General features: G+C 29.5%; 3 protein-coding genes, 1 long non-coding RNA gene and 1 pseudogene across 7 annotated transcripts in view; 2 read left to right on the top strand and 3 right to left on the bottom strand.

Annotated features, from left to right (window-relative positions):
• Positions 1–11806, top strand: part of LOC149894198 (uncharacterized) — a 15461-nt gene extending 3655 nt beyond the window's left edge. Inside the window, exons 2-3 of the long non-coding RNA XR_016456577.1 lie at positions 382–520; positions 11474–11806. This is a non-coding gene — a long non-coding RNA (uncharacterized LOC149894198). The remainder of the gene's footprint in view (positions 1–381; positions 521–11473) is intronic.
• Positions 1–17793, bottom strand: part of LOC149894193 (mitogen-activated protein kinase kinase kinase 2-like) — a 162605-nt gene that overhangs the window by 69822 nt on the left and 74990 nt on the right. The gene's annotated exons all lie outside the window — the stretch shown is intronic.
• On the bottom strand, positions 7535–10378 carry LOC149894199 (uncharacterized). The gene is made up of 2 exons (XM_090070877.1): positions 10101–10378; positions 7535–9988 (listed from the first exon to the last, which is right to left on the bottom strand). Exon 2 carries the CDS (start codon positions 9335–9337, stop codon positions 7721–7723), a length of 1617 nt encoding a protein of 538 aa, XP_089927003.1. The 5' UTR covers positions 9338–9988; positions 10101–10378; the 3' UTR covers positions 7535–7720.
• LOC149894200 (uncharacterized) lies at positions 12901–13568 on the top strand. Its single transcript, XM_090077549.1, has 2 exons — positions 12901–13168; positions 13285–13568. Exons 1-2 carry the CDS (start codon positions 12901–12903, stop codon positions 13566–13568), a joined length of 552 nt encoding a protein of 183 aa, XP_089933675.1.
• On the bottom strand, positions 14239–17404 carry LOC149894201 (uncharacterized; annotated as a pseudogene). Its single transcript, XR_016449185.1, has 2 exons — positions 15224–17404; positions 14239–15040 (listed from the first exon to the last, which is right to left on the bottom strand). The product of XR_016449185.1 is annotated as an uncharacterized LOC149894201 (transcript).

The following is a 17793-nucleotide window of genomic DNA, read 5'->3' on the forward strand; positions in this document are numbered from 1 at the left end:
TAAAACCAATTTGAATATCCAGATAATCAAACTAAGTTGGTTTAAAATAAAAACTAAGTTGTTTTAAAATAAAAACTGGCTCTATAGTTCTAGTTAAAAATATTATTAAAAGTTGTTGTGATCAAATTTATCTGGTGTGCAGCAATTTTGAAAGTGTTGAGAATTTTTTCACACTAAACACATTTAATCTTTATTTCTCTTTTCTAAAACTAAATTGGCAGTAAAAAAGCAAAAGTTTGAAAATTAAAATCTAAATTTCTAATTAAATTAAATGTATGTTGTCAAGTTAATATATTTTTTGTGCTAATTGTCAAAAGTTTCATTTTGAAAACATTTTATCTTATCTGTTTTGTTGTATGTTTTGCTGCTTATTGTATCTAGATACGAGCAGTTGCTTCTAAAGGTGGGCAAAACTTAAAAGAGGCAGTAAAGAGAATGCTATTGTCATTATTACATAATGATGTTCTCAAAAAACTAAATTGGACTTTCCGTGATTTGAATTGCAGATTAGTTATCGAAGGTAGATCTTTTTTTTTTAACTTTGAATTCAAAAATTTAAAAAAGTTTTAACTCATTTAAATCTTTTGTTAACATTATCAAGGTGGAAAAAATTTCTTTTATAATATCTCTACAAAAATGTTTGTAAGGAAGATAGGGGGTGCTAATAAACATTTGAAGGTAATCTTTATTGTGATGGAGTCACAATACCATATCCGGTTCTGTTAAATAGGCTAACATTGGTAAGGGACAGTAGTAACAGTAGTAAAACATTTTCTGAAAAAAAAAATGAAATAATAATAAGTAAATAATAAAACAATTTTAAAAAAAAATTTTATATTTATTGTTCTTTTCCTTTTATGTAAGTAAATGCCAAGTATATACCAGCGCCGTACTTTCGCAAGTGCAACAAGTGCAATCGCACTGGGCCCCCTATTAAATAAATTAGAAAAACTTCTTCAATACCATAAATTACTACGAATTAAAAGAAAAAAAAAAATTTTTTTTTAGTTTCTGCACAGGGCCCCCAAAAGTTACAGCACGGCGCTGGTATATACCTAAATGTTTTTATTTTAAAATAGGTTTGACTTATAAAAAAAAAAACTTTAAATTAACTTATACCCCATTCACACCAACAAAACCGAGTTTTAATAACACTCGCTTTTAAAACGGGGTTCAGTTTAAACCTTCTTCAACTATTATCCTTGTCACACCAGAATAAATCTGGTTCATTTTTACGAAACCGAATAAAACTTACATTTGCTAGCTCAAGCAAAAATTTTTTTATACAATACTTCGGTCACGTCTACTTTGAAATATTTTTTGAAAACAAAAACAAAATGGAAAGTTTACGAAATCAAGAGATATCGATTTTCTTAACTAAAGTTAATGTTCTGCAGTATTGCAGAAGACGACGCCATAGAAGTTACTTTCATTTGGAATTGATAAATCAAATTTTATTCAGCTATATTTCAAGACCTCGGTTTGTTTGGAAGAAATCGAGATCTCAGCAGTTTTATTTTGATAACATGAATAAGTATTGGTCAGAATCTGACTGGGTTGCAAATACCAGAATGACACAAGAAGCATTTCTATACTTATGTTCAGAATTAACAATATATGTAAAAACAAAAGACACTAACTATAGAAAGAGTGTTTCAGTTGAGCAGAAAGTTGCAGTAACTTTGTATTTTTTTTCTGGGTCTTCTGACATTCGAACCATAAGCAACCTTTTTGGTCTGGGTCGTTCAACAGTATGTGAAATAATTCACTTGGTAACAAATGCAATTGTTGATAACTTACTACACAAGTATATATATTTACCTCGAGAAGCAGAGGTAAAAGAAATAATGAAACAATTTGAAGAGATTTCGAGCTTTCCACTTGTTGTTGGTGCAGTTGATGGGTACCATATTAGAATAAAAGCACCGAAAGAGAATCCAGAGGATTACATTAATCGTAAAGATTATCATTCGATTATTCTTCAAGGTTTTGTTGGCAGCAGATATCTTTTCAGAGACATATTTGTTGGCTGGACAGGCAAGTCTCACGATTCTCGTGTGTTTAAAAACTCCCCTTTATACTTAGAATGCCAGCAAAAAAGTTTTCTACCAAGTCAGTTCTCAAGGAACATAGCAGGAAAAAAAATATCTCCTTTAATTTTAGGGGATTCTGCATACACTTTGGAAGAATGGCTAATGAAACCTTATTTAGACCGTGGGAATCTTTCAAGAGAGGAAAAAAGTTTTAACTTTTCACTGAGTAGATCTCGTGTAGTAGTGGAGAATGCTTTTGGTAGGCTTAAAGGAAGATTCCAATGCATCTCCAAACGAATTGACACATCTATTGAAAATTCTGTTAAAATAGTAAGTGCATGCTGCATTCTTCATAACTTTTGTGAAATCAGTAATCAGAGCTTTTCTGAAGAGTGGTTGCAAGGTAGTGAGGTTAATATGAGCACTGGAAGAAATGATTCTGTTCAAATTGAAGCAGAAGTAATTCGGTCTGCAATAAAACAATATATTTCAAGTTGTGTAAACTTTATTAGTAATTCCAAGACATAGTTTTTCATAAAATTAGGATTTCTTTATTTTAGGAAGTATTAAGACTGCAATAAATATTTGCAATGTTTTTTTACAACTCAATTGTACAACTTAAGAGATGACAAAATACACATTTCCTCTAAGATTATTGAAAAAAATTACAAAAATAACACAAAATAGAATCAAAAACATAATAGAAATAGTATTTAGTCTCTAATAAACAAGATGTGTGGAATAAACGTTCATTCCAAGAAAAAGAACAAAAAAATGACAATTAACTATATATATATATATATATATATATATATATATATATATATATATATATATATATATATATATATATATATATATATATATATATATATATATATATATATATATATATATATATATATATATATATCCAATCTCTTTTATAATCTCCAAAATTCTAATTCATCACCATTCAACAACCTTTTAACATCTTTATCATTCCTTACACATACATTGGGAAGTTTTATTATAACTATATTTTGACTGAAATTATAGTTAAAATCATCCAGAATTAATGCAGTCAACTTTTCCATACTCATCACAAGCAATTCTGTTTCAATAAATAATTCATCTCCTTTTTCTCTCACTTTTAACAATACTGTACTTTTATCTTTTTTATCAGAAGAACTATTTTTAGGTGCACTTTCAAATAATGTTGAAAAAAACTCTTTATCTGTCTCACCTTGCGCTTTTATAAAACTTTTCATGTTTGCATCAAGTTTTTCAAATAATAACTCAGCTGAACTTCTTTTTTTTTTTGTTTTTATTAAAAAAATAATTACCACTGGAAGTTGTTGTTGATCCTTCAGGTAAAGTCTTAGCTGCATTATTGACTGGGCTATCACAAACAAAATTTATTTAATTTTTAAAATCAATTTCATCAGATTTAGGTTGCTCAAAAGTAGCGTTATCTGGAATTGTTAGCAAAGAAAAACTACCAGAGGAGCTTGTTAAATGTGTTGGAAAAGTAGTTGGTCTTCCTCTCAAAACTCCATCGATTTCATTAAAACAACAAGGTACTTTATGTGCAGATGCTCCAGTAGCATTTCTTTTATTGTCCATAAAACTTCTATATGCACAGAGAAGGGTGTGTATTCTTGTTTTACAAGAATCTCCATCTCGGTCTAAGTATCCTGCTGCTTTGACATATACAGCCACATCATCCCATATTTTCATCTTTCTCATGCACGACTTTAACTGTTCCTGAGTATTTTCTTCTGACCATTTCAGTATAAGTACTTTTGTTTCGGTCTCATCCCAATGTTGGGACCTTTTGACAACTTTTTTTTGTGTATTCATTAAAGTATTTTATATAAGCTATTTGAAGAAAATGTTGTTATTAAAACACAAATCATACTTACATTACACATAAATATATACTTAAATGTATCATTTATGATGTAAGAGAGATATAAAGGGAGAATATTTAAAAAAATCGTATACAAATAATATCTTTTGATTATATATATATATATATATATATATATATATATATATATATATATATATATATATATATATATATATATATTAGGGATATGACTTTTTTGCAACCTACTAGGCCTGTATCGTAATTCAATGAACTTTTATGTAAAAAGAACGAATAGATGTTTCATTTTGACATATTTTGAAAAAAGGTCACCCCAAAACCAAAAAATCGAATTTTCAATAGGTACACTTTTGTACAGTAAATGAATATTAAAGGCTGAAGATGTTGTAAGAGTCATACTCCTGTTGTTATTTTATTTATTTATGCAACATGTACTGTGATATAACAAAAAACATTATGTGATATATAATTATACATGTATTACAAAATTAACAGTATCAAAGCGTCTAGTACAACAATATACATAACTGTCTGTGTCTATAGGCCTACTGTGTTTAGTACAGGGGTCACATGATGCTCACGTCTCATAAAGAGTCTAGCGCTTATTACTTAGAATGAATCGAAGTTGCAGTTTGTCTTTCTTTCTGCAGGAAGCATACAGGTCTTGCATCACCTTGATTGCACGTTCAGCTATCTGATTACTTCGTGGTATGTCGATGACGGATGGCTCTTTCTTCCAGTGATTTTTGAATGACTGCAATGCCTTTTTGTAAGGCTTCAATACATCAGATAAATTCTTGAAGTCATTGTCATTGTACTTTTGACTACTAAACCAATGTTCTGCCCACTCATATGAAATGAACCTGCAAACCTTCTCCAAATTCTTTCTCGCTTCAGGCATAAGAATGAACGCCAGAATGGCGAGAATGGCTCTTGAGTTCCATCTGGCATTGCTCATATTAGGAATGTTCTGAAAGTGAATCAGAGGGAAGTTTCTTTTTTCTTCATAGAACCTAAACACTCTTGTTAAATGGTACAAAAACTTCATATCGTCTCTCCACCCTGATTTATCAAGAATTTCTACAGTTCCATTCACAAACTTATCCTTCAGTTCATCATACTTATTCAACAGTTCAGACACAAATGGGTATTCAATGTTTGGAGATTTGGTATCACCCCCAAGTTCTTCGTCCATCACCAGACGGAGAATCCTGTCTAGTACGTGATGCTGACAACCGATAAATTGTGGTATTGTGACACCCTTTAATTTAAACATACGTTGCAACTTCACAACAACTCCATTTCTCTTCCCAGTATTGACGTTTGTTGTACCAGTAATGATCATCTTAATTGAATTCCACAAATTGTATTCATCAATAAGTTTGGCAATTTTTTCAGCAACAGTTTCAGCTTTGCCATCTTTTAAACGCAGTGCATCAAGTTTCACATCAGTTCTTTCATTCTGAAGTACAACTACCTGATCTTCCTTATCATCTATTCGTTTGCCGTCAAAGTGTAAGGACCACTGTTCCATTTTAAGTTGTTGTATCATTTCTTTTTTTAATTTACCTGCCTCTTTGAATGTGGACTTGTAAATTGCTGATTGACTTGGAGTTGGAATATCAATACCTTGTTGTGATAATACATTGCATATTTTAGCAGCTTTCTTTGTGGAAACTCCACTTGATGTAACCATACTTACAGCAAATTTACTTTTGTAGTGCTTTCTAGTTTTTTTCTGAGTGTCCTCATCATCGTCTTTATCACCGTCGTCGTCTTCATCATCTTCACTCTTACTTTTGCAGTTTTCAGATTCAGTACCAATGTCTGTGGTAGACAGGACTTGTGATGTGGAAGGTATTGCTGTTCCAGACTGGACTTTCCTTCTCTTGGAAGGGTGAATGGTTTCTTTACTTGCCACTTGTCCTGTTGAGTACCCCACCTGTCCTTTACTTTCTTTTTGTAGGTGGTATAGACGTTTATCTTCCGAGGATAACCACTGGCCATTCACTTTCGTGATGTCAAATAATGCATTGAGAACGTCATATTTTCCACGCTTGACACATTCATCATAGACCTTCAGCACCTTCATAAGCTTTGCTCTTATCACTTGATCAGACACATGTGGAAAATTCAGTTTATTGTCCCACAATTTTGTAATTTCCTTAGAAATTTGGTCTATTCGTTCTTTTCTTCCTTTAACATATGCTCCGAGAAACTGGTATCTTCCTACGATCTGCAATTGAAGTGGTATTCTGGATTTTTCATCGAGTGAATGTTCTTCTACAGCCACGCTTCCTCTTCTTCTGTGTGACTCTTGAAATCTCACCAAATTTTTAGTCCAAGTCTTCTTGTTCTTTGTTACTGTGGTATGACTTTTCTTGTGAGACATCATATAATATTGTTACGACTTTACGGATAGCTGAGCGTAAATATCCGTTTAATAAAGTCGTTTAATTAATAAAATACTTTAACTGTATAGTAATCCAATTATAGTTCGATAATCCAGTCAATGTTGATAACAGTTCGATAATCCAGTCCGTATCCTAACGATAATGCTACAACTACTTATACTTCGTACACTTACAGCGTCTTTAGTTCGCTACAGTAGTTCCTTATTAGCTCAGTTACACGCAGAGTACTTCATAGAACTATTCACATTATCAACACTGAGCTCACATTAGCAACACTGAGAATTAAGCTGAGAATTAAGCTTAAGATTAAAACATCGGTCAAAAATGAATGTATAAAAATGGTAAATCAAATTTTTATTTTGGGGGTGACCTTTTTTTGTTGCAGAAAGCTATTTGGGCCTTTTTTCATGATTTTAGGTAAAAGTTCATCGATTTATGATACAGGAAACATTTTATTTGAAAAAAAATTAAAAAGTCATATCCCTAATATATATATATATATATATATATATATATATATATATATATATATATATATATATATATATATATTGTGATTAGTAAAAGACTTCTTCACTCAAGAGTGCTCAATAGCCTGCTTGCAAGAGCAATTACATAGAAACGTTAAGTACCAACAAAGTTGTCATCCTTCGCTGTATCTTATATATATATATATATATATATATATATATATATATATATATATATATATATGGGTCATTCCATGTCAAATCAACTAAAAAAAAATAATTCGGCACCATACCATCTTAGATTTTGCTGATTTTTGGAATACAAGCTTGAATTAATAAAAGGAAACTTCACTCCAAATTTTAGTGTCTGACTCCTTACGGTTTCAGAGATACTGATACTTGGTCCCAGTCTCTTTTTTGACTATTTTTTTCAGCGCCATTTATTTTTAGGCTTATTGCATGACACAATTAGCTTTAACTTATAAAATACTTGTTTAATAGTGGTAAAAATTTCTATCTAACTATTTTTTAGGGTGAGGAACTCAAAAATCATGGGTAAAATACACAAAAATTAAAGCTTCTATATGAAAATTCAATTTCAAAATGGTGTAACACTTTTCGTAAGTTTTTTGATGCCCCGTACAAAAAAATGTTTATCTCGAGATGCCTAAAAGATAAAATTCTGAAATTTTTTCCTAATGTTCTATATGTAACAAACTCCATAATACAAAAAAACTGCAAGGGTTTTTTTTTTTAAATCAGATTTATTCGCATTCAAAGTCTTATAATAATAAACCCAAAAAATTTCAAAATTACACTAAAACCATGAAAATAATTAAATTGCAATGAGAAAAACTAAAACTAATAGGCAATAAGAATTGACAATCTTCCACATTTAATAAAAATAAAAAATCTTTGAAAGATAACAAATTAGTTCTCTGGTTTAAAGTTTGCCCAGCTATCTTCAATGCTCTGGTGATCTATTTCACTGATTTTGTATTGTCTTCCTGTAACAGTTGTTGGAATATTAATCATTAACAATAAGTTTGTTGATGGAACCCAGCACACATCATCTCTAGAAGGCCAATAATATGACCTTGAAGGGTAACATGGATGCATGAATCTAACTAGAAAGTCTTTATTTTCAACATCAGTTTCCTCAACTAGTCCGATCCATGGATTGTTATAATATATCAAACATACAAACGCGCCAATGCTTATATTAGACAAGAATTCTTTAATAATTTCATCAGTTTGAAAATTAAAAACAAATGAATACTCCAATTGTTCAGAAACAATTTTAGTTCCAATTTTTGTGTTACTTATTGGAACAAAATTGTGATAGGTGCGAGTGCCTGGTAATGTTTTTGCAGTTGCATATCTTTGCTCCATTTCACTTCGAATTATTGTGTTTGACTCCTTAGATATGTAATAAAAATTAATTCCTTTGATTTCGTTTTGGCAAAAATTAAACATTGCAGATGCTGTAAGAATATGATTTGTTGTTGTTCGATGAAGGCTAGCAATTGAAGTTAGTCTTTTTACAGTCCCGCCAATACCATCACAGGGTGATTTACCGTGACTTGTTGCAAAGAAAGACCATGTACATTTCATACCAAAATCTTGTTCATGGTGGCATATATTTATGAAGTGTTTGCAGTTTTTGTACTGGCCAACACACCCATCTGAAAAGTAATGGACAGTTTCTATTTGATGAGAAATATTGCTTTTAATATGTTCAATTGCTAGCTTCATCACATGATAAACCATATCTACATCATGCAGTAAATCATCTGAGATGAAACATAATGAATCACATTTGAGGACATTATTTTCTTTATAATAAATTACTGTTGGATGCAATGTTGCTTGAATTTTGTTCCAGTGAAAACTTTGTATTTCGTCTTGTACAACAAACTCATAATTTTCTGAGAAATCTAAAAGGACAACAACCTCAGTACTACTTAACTCATTTTTTAACTTTCTTAAAGAAGCAGCTTGACTTTTTGCAATGTAAGAATGAACAGTAAGTTTTTGTAACTTATTTTTCAAAATATTAATAAAGCTACTTGTCGTTTCTGTTAGACTTAATAGCTCAGATCGGTCTGTTGTTTTCCATTGTTTATAATCTATACAATAATCATCATCTTCATCAATATCGTCTTGAGAGTATAACTCATTTTCAAGATAATGTACTAATGCAGAATCTTCTGGGCACATAGGGCAACGATGTATCATGCAATTCTTGTTAGCCCTACTACAAACAAGCATATCAATAAGTTCGTGATAATCCTTTGATAATTCAACTGCACTAATCATTAACTTAACATTTTGATGGTAGGTGCACACACATACTGTATGCGTACCAGATGCTCCTACTGTAATGCACCATTTTGGACGATGTGAGCAAAAGTTAGAAAAACAAGTCTTTATATCTGGATAACAGGTTTTAAACTTTGCATATAGCTCTTTTAGATTTGAGAGAATCAAACGTTTTTGCATGTGAGATCTTCGAGCTATACTAACAAAATCTTTTTTACCAGACATTAGTCTGCTATTTTCATCATTACAATAAAATTCAATAATTTTATCTACTGATTCTTGAGGTGTTTTCTTTCCTTTTTTTTTTCAGGAAAAGATAAAATACCATTTTTCTGCAGCAATTTGCGTGATATCTGCACCATGTAATTAGTAACATTAAATTCTTTTTCTATATCTTTGTGTGACCAAGAAATTGGAACCAGTGTTAGTAGTTGAATTTTCTGATTACGATTGGAAATTAACATTTTTTCTTTGATTTTTCTAATAAGTATATCCATGTCATTTGCTTTACCTTTGACTTCCTTAGATAATTTATTGAAGGAATCTTCTTGGCTTAACTCTTCAGGATCTATATTTAAAGTCCTTGCAATGCCTAACTTTACTGTTTTTTGAACATGTAACAATTTTTTTTTGCCAAGAGCAACTCTAGAGTGACTATTTCTGCATGCATTTTGAGAGGACTTATGTTCATAATCGTCAAAGAAGAATTAAGATTTTTTTTTAACAACTCGTTTATATTAGGATCATTATCTTCATCTTCATAAACCTGGCTAAATTTAATCATACATGAAGGACATATCTTTTCTCCAGGAATAACATTAATACCAATATTTTTCAATTTCCTAGCAAGTTGCATATTAATTTCTTTACATCCTCCTAAAAACATAATTGATAACTACTGCTTCAGTAAATATTTTGTAAAAATACATATAATTTATATAAAATTACAATAAAGTTTTCAAAACGTTTCATGATTAAGTAATAATACCTTTTCTTCTTTTTCCTTTGAGTGAATTAAATGGATCACAGCAAGTTATGTGGATTGCCGAATAACGTTTTAAATAAACATATTCATGGTGTAGGCAAACTGTTGCATTTTCATCATATTGAATGCCAGAACGACTAATTATCAAGTCTTTTTCAACATCATTAAGACTTGAAACTTTCTTGATATCATGGGATTTTACATATGTTTGTTTGTTACAAATTTCTTTATTTGTTATTCCAATTGAACATATTTCTTTATCATTCATATTTTTTAGTTCTGTAAGAAACAATTTTAAAATAATTATTGTTTGAAGATTTGAAAATAGAAAATCCTTTAGCTATTAAACATAATGATCTTAGATGTGAAATGCAAACAAGTTTATATGTTAGAACTGCACCTGAGACAGCAAGATTCTAAAAATCTTTTAAAAAATGCAAAAAATAAATGCAAATAATTTTTTTTCATTATAAAATAATAATTTTTTTATAAAACTTTGAATAAAAATAAATCTGATTTAAAAAAAAAAAACCCTGCAGTTTTTTTGTATTATGGAGTTTGCTACATATAGAACATTAGGAAAAAATTTCAGAATTTTATCTTTTAAGCATCTGGAGATAAACATTTTTTTGTACGGGGCATCAAAAAACTTACGAAAAGTGTTACACCATTTTGAAATTGAATTTTCATATAGAAGCTTAAATTTTTGTGTATTTTACCCATAATTTTTGAGTTCCTCACCCTAAAAAATAGTTAGGTAGAAATTTTTACCACTATTAAACAAGTATTTCATAAGTTAAAGCTAATTGTGTCGTGCAATGAGTCAAACAAATAAATGGCGCTGAAAAAAATAGTTAAAAAAGAGATTGGAACCAAGTATCAATATCAATAAAACCGTAAGGAGTCAGACACTAAAATATATATATATATATATATATATATATATATATATATATATATATATATATATATATATATATATATATACACACAATATATATATATAATTATATATATAATTATATAATTACTATTCTCAATTTTTCATTAAAACTTTTTTTTCATGGAGATTTATAAAACCACTCGGCTTCCAAATATTTAAAGCTTTTAAATAAAACAACCTCGCGATGTTGCCTTATTTAGTTATGGTTTTTTAAACTCATTTATTTGAAACATGGTTTTAAAAAGCAGTGTGAACGGAAAAATGCGTCACAAGTTTAAATAACCACGATTAAAACAAGTTTTATTTTTGGTGTGAATGGGGTATAAATTCATAATTTTAGTTAATGGATGATTCTCCGAATAAATAAACGAGTTGAGAATATGACATCGTTTGATTTTATATGTATGTTATCTTATGTGTTTTAATTTTACAGGCGCATTGAAGCGAAACCCCCCCCCCCCCGGCTGCTCAAGCCACAGAAAATGATATTCAAAAGGCGATAGTACATTTTTTGGCGGGAACAATCGATAGAATTGGTGGAAGGAAGGCGAGAGCCACAAGGCTACTGGCTCAAAAAGCAACTGCAACCGAGAAAGTATCTTGTTTTTCGACAGTGAAAAACAAAATTTTTTTTAGTTTAGCATCAACTTCCGATTCAGAAGATTCAAATTAAAATTTGTTATTGCAATATGTTAGATTGTAAATATATTTATATTACTCATTGAATATTATATTGTATAATAAAACCCTTGCTTGGTTAACTATGTCGTAATGTAAGCGATGAAATGTAGTTAATATATAATGAATTAAAAATTTGAAATTTATTTTACAAAAAGATAAGTTTAAACTGATGCTAAAAGTAAAGTATAACTTTATTCCAGTGAGAATGTCAACTATTAGAATAACTAAAAGCATTAAATTTCTATATTGTTATTTCTGTTCGTTTCTCGTCACGAACATAAATTTCAATACAGAATTTCAATAACTGTAGTAATGGTTAGCCATTTTTCTGTCTAATCTCTTCCTGTAGTGGTAAGCCACTGTTTTGCCATCACGGGCTAGCCGCTGTTTTGCCATCACTGGCTAGCCACCGCTGGTCCATGAAAAATCCTTAGAGCAAAACGGAGCTTCGCCAACGTTGGCAGCCGCAGCTGGTCCAGCGCGGCAGTGGTTTTAAATGTTACAAGCTAAAAGTCCAATATTTTATAACCAACAAAACAATAAAAAATCTAGTTAAATCAAAAAGAATAAATTATGAAAAAAAATAGCTGAGTCATCAAAAGAAAATCCAAAACTATTTTCTGCATATGTTAATTTAAACAGACAAATAAAATCAGGCATTAAAATGATAGCAGATAAAAATGGTTCTTTACAAACAAATCGTGATAATATTGCAAATATCCTCAATGAAAACTTTCATTCAGTATTTGTTATAGAAGATCTAACAAATCTTCCTAACAGTAAAAACAAATCTTCCTACAGTAAAAACAAGCAAGATTTTAGAATTAGATATAGACTCAGTAATAACTCAAGACACCGTTAGAATTAAACTAAGTGAACTAAATGTCAATAAAGCATTAGGAGCAGATGGTGTAAGTTCATATGTGTTAAAAAAATGTCAAAATAGTTTTTGCAAACCTCTAGAGTTACTATTCAAAAGATCCTAAAAAGAAGAACAAATTCCACTCATATGGAAAATGGCAAATGTAACACCAATATACAAGAATGGAGATAAAAATGATCCTGCAAACTATAGACCGATTTCATTAACGTTAATACCATGCAAAATTCTAGAATCAATATTAGGTGACAAAACAATAGATTACATGTTAACAAACAATTTATTAAATAGTAACCAACATGGTTTTCGAATCTAATCTACTAGAAACACAAGATATTTTATTTGACGCTTTTGAAAATGGCTGGTGTGTTGATATGTTGTATACAGATTTCTCAAAAGCTTTTGATAAAGTACCTCATATGCGATTGATGTTAAAGTTAAAATCATATGGTATTTATGGAGTAATTCTAAATTGGATAGAAGCCTTTTTACATAATAGAAAGCAACGAGTATTTTTAGGGGATTGTGTATCAAAATGGCTAACAGTTGAGAGTGGAGTTCCACAAGGTTCTGTCCTTGGGCCTCTTCTATTTCTTATTTTTATAAACGATCTGCCTGACACATTAAAAAATAATATTAAATTATATGCAGATGATAGCAAAAAAAAAAAGTTTTTAAATCAGATGAAGATATTCGCATAAACAAATTACAACTAGATATCGATAATATTATGAAATGGTCGCCATTATGGTTAATGAAATTTAACTATGAAAAGTGTAAAATTATGCACATTGGCTTTAAAAATCCATGTATAACTAATTCAATGTTCGACGCTGAAACTCAACAGAATAATATCTTAGCAACATCAAAAGTAGAACGAGATTTAGGAGTAATGATGCAATCTAATTTAAAATGGACCAATCATATTGATAAAGCTGTCGGAAAATCAAATGCTTGCTCTTATTAAACGAAATTTTAAATATTTTGACTCAAATATGGCAAAAAAATTATACACGACTTTTGTAAGACCCCATCTTGAGTTTGCAATCCAAGTATGGTGTCCTTATCTGAAGCAAGACATCTTAAAGTTAGAAAAAGTACAGAGAAGGGCAACAAAACTCGTACCAGCTTTTAAAAAAATGCCAAATGAAAAAAGGCAACAGTTATTGCAATTAACAACTCTAGAAGAGCGTCGTTTAAGAGGAGATCTTATTTTTCAATATAAAATACAGAACGGTTATGATGAAATAAATTGGATAAACGACTCAATATCTAAAGCTCAACTAAAACCTTACAATTTTCGTAGTCATAACCAAAAGTTAACAAAGGCATACTGTATGAGTAATGCTAGATATAACTTCTTCTCGTGTGGAGTCGTAAATGCTTGGAATGGTTTACCACCACATATTGTCGAATCAATAATAATTGATCAATTCAAAAATAAATTTGATAAATCAGATTATTGCAAAAATTATTTATTAAATACTAAATAATATTTACATACATTGAAAAGTAAATAATGCTATGTTTAAAACATTTATAGCTGTTATAGCATAACATCTTCTGTTGTTGTGCCCCACAAATGATTTCATCGATTGTCACAGTGAACATTATTATTCAAAAAAAAAAAAAAAGAATTGAACTGTTGAGATTTTAATAGTGTTTAAGACTTTTTGTAAAATTATAATTTTAAAAGTAATCAAGACAAATAAGAAAGAGATACAAGTTAGTTTTGAAATGACAATTCCCTTTTACAACAAAGAACAGCTTTTGTCATTACAATGAAGTCATCTTAAAACTTTAAATTTACTTCATAAATAAATTTTCTTACAGTTAAAATTTTACTAAAATAATGTCTATTTGAGCAATACTATTACTAAACGCCCTTCTCCTGAACATTTTGATATCTTTTGGTAAGATAAACAATGTAAGTGAGTTGATTTTCTTGCGAAGATATTTGCTTCATCTTCTCATCATTCCCATAGAGACACATTGCCTTATTTACCCGTGTGAGCATAGTCAATAAATCTTCTTTTTCAGAGTGTTCTTTAAATATTGAAAGTAGGCAAGCAATAAACCAAGAACCAACTGTGTTTGTTTGATTGTATTTTTTATGGGGATGATTTCAATATGAGAATGCTTTTTTATTCTCTGTGGTTGAGTGCGCTACAAGTGTATTTGTATAGGGTAGCAATAGTTTGGTACCAGTATCATGTGAAAGAGGTACGGGAAAATTTCGTGTAGGCACTTTTCCTTTATCAATCTCAGTACCACGACATGCTTGTATGAAAAAAAGTTTTGGTGTTTGAACTTTAATTTTACTTTGTTTGCCGCAGAATATTTCAATGATTTCATTTATTGATATTACTTCATTATCAGAACAGATTATACCTGTTTCATTACCATGACTTGATATCAGCACCGCGATGCAGTCGTAATCTATATATATATATATATATATATATATATATATATATATATATATATATATATATATATATATATATATATATATTGCTCAAGTTTATATATATATATATATATATATATATATATATATATATAAACTTGAGCAACATTTACAAAATCAAGCAATAAAAAGAGATATTATGTTAATATTACCTTGTATCGTTTCATTTGAAACAATTCTGCAGCATTCGGTAATTACTTCATCTCTACTGTAATCTGTATATGATTTATGAGAAAAGTTACAACTATTAAAGAATTCAATAAATTCTTCCGCATCTTTATGAGCTGTAGGACGCGGTACACAACTACCGTCAAAATTTACAAAGTTAAGAACAACCAAAAAACCTTTTTTTACGCGATAAATCAAGTCATCGGCAGAACACACAGAATAATTTATTTCTTTTGATTTCGAGCAAGGTCGAATACACGTGGACGCAGAAAAACTGTCTTGTGACAACTTAGTACGGTTATAAGTTTCTTGCTCAGTAACTGGCTTATAGGACTGTTTAAGGTGGTAGTATACCATTAAAAAAAAATCTTGTATTTCAACTTTTTTTTCAATCTATAATAGTGCATAACATATATAATATGATTAAAATAAAAGTAAAAACTTTAAAATTTAAAAAAATTAATTATGCGCATAATTATTGATAGACAAAAGCCTAAAAATGATTAACTGGCAACAGGGTTTTTTCAGCAACCGTAAATAAATTTGAACTGAAATTTTGGCTTGTGATCCTTTACTTATGCAATTACAACATACACTAAAAGTTTTGGATTTTGAGCAAAAAAAGTCAAAATATATGCATTTTAGTCATATTTGGAAGTTTTGGTGATATTTGAGAACACAAAATCACTCACAAAAGCAGAACACAATTAGCTGTAAACATAATTCTAGTAGAGGTTGCAAATACATGTGTTACAAGCAAGTATGCCAAATTTCAGATCAAATCGGTTATCGGTTTGAAAAATATCTCCGTCGCCAGGCTATAAAAGATGATTTTGAGAAAAACTCAATTTAAGAATAAAAACAAAAAAAAATTGTTCAAAACTCCCCACTTCCATAAACTGCACCTTCTAATGTTTTGCTTTGATCACAAAAACCTTTTTGTATAGCTCCTAGTTTCTTGCATCCTTATTTCACTATACTTGTACATTGTTTTTCTGCTTTAGAAATGCGCTTTGAGTCATTTATAAGACAAAAGTTATGTAGATTGCAACCTACTGTTTTAAGCTTATCAATTAACATAATTTACATGTTTTTGTTTCTATTTGAAAGTCAATACATTTACCACTTTAAACTGAAATTGCAGAAACAACTCGATTATTTGAAGTAAAATCACGCTTTTGCCATGAACCATCAAAGCTACACATAATGTCTCTTGATGTTTCACCTGCAGGAATTAATTCATTAGCAGCATTTTTCATGTTCTGGTCAACTAAACTCTGATAAACATCTAACAGTTTATATAAAATTTTATTGTAGCTTTTTTTGTTCATAGGTGGCTTCATAATCATTATTCAACAAAATTTTTCTGATGATGATAACCCTTTACCCATTTCACAAAAAGCCACAATGACATGTGTGTTAATATCAAATGGTTTTTGTCCACTACATATGGTTTTACTAGGCTCTTATTGTTCAATTAAATTTATTTTACAAAATGTAGCAGATGAAAAAAACTCAGTTTTCCAATTGCAACTGTTACAACATATTTTTAAACCAATACTTAACCCATACTTTTAGGAGGAATCAAACATTAAATAAACATTATCTTCACATAAATTCAGGCATTTCAGTAGCGATATAACGTTTTCCAACAGACTAAAGTTCATAACAAAGTTAAAATCTGTACTTTGAAAATCTTGAAAATCTTTATCAGCAATATTTAATTTTTTTGAAGAAGCAGAATGTGTAGCAGATTTAACAAAAGATAAAGTTTTCGTTTCTGAAGAAGTAATCTTTGTATATCTGTTTCCACGAAATTTTGCTTTTTTATTATTGTATATTCTGTTTGATAATTGTTTTTTCTTTGATTCACCCATATTATTTTTACTTTAAAAAGATAAAAGATATACCATAGCATAAATAATAAAGTTTGAATGTAGCTTGAAACAACAAGCGAATTACGTCAATAAAGCCATCATACTAAGCTAATTAGCAAGAAGTCGTTGCAGTCTACAACTTTGCACTTAAAAGAGTTGACAAGGTAAGTATTTCATGGCTTTTTTTATGGTTTAACTTGTTTCTGAAGCGCATAACAACGGAATAAACAAAGCGTTGCTAGGTGGAAAATAAAAAATATTTTATACCGATATATTATAAACAAGTTTTAACATGTGAAGCTTTTTTTATTTAACTAAATCAAATATAAATTCGAAATCTACGATGATTATATTGGTTAAATTATAAAAGTAAAAAAAAAATTTTTTTTTCACTTTTATTGGTGTACAACCACCTTAAAAATTTTTATTCACTTAAATAAACACGCAGAACGTTCCTTTAAGTAAAAAGAATAGGATGCGGAGTTTGTATAACCAACTTTTTCTTATATTAATTTTTGGTTTTGTCACATACAATTTATCATACTGTCAATCAATTTTTAATCAAATTTTTTATCTGTTAAATTGTTACTTTTGTTCATTTTAAGTTAATAAAACTATAATAAGCTTGTTATGTTTGCTTATCGCATTGATTTAAGTTTATCGTTTTTTCAACAACT

Source organism: Hydra viridissima, unplaced genomic scaffold, assembly GCF_058129835.1.
Source record: "Hydra viridissima isolate aposymbiotic clone 2 unplaced genomic scaffold, HvirCarnegie_v1 scaffold_1, whole genome shotgun sequence".
In the NCBI taxonomy this organism is placed as follows: Eukaryota; Metazoa; Cnidaria; class Hydrozoa; order Anthoathecata; family Hydridae; genus Hydra; species Hydra viridissima.

Bases quoted from the DNA above. Each gene is read 5' to 3' on its own strand.
- LOC149894200 (XM_090077549.1), top strand. From the start codon at position 12,901: ATGGTTTTCGAATCTAATCTACTAGAAACACAAGATATTTTATTTGAC. The intron at 13,169-13,284 runs GTTCTGTCCTTG...TTTTTAAATCAG, and splicing joins TGAGAGTGGAGTTCCACAAG to ATGAAGATATTCGCATAAAC.
- LOC149894199 (XM_090070877.1), bottom strand. From the start codon at position 9,337: ATGTCTGGTAAAAAAGATTTTGTTAGTATAGCTCGAAGATCTCACATG.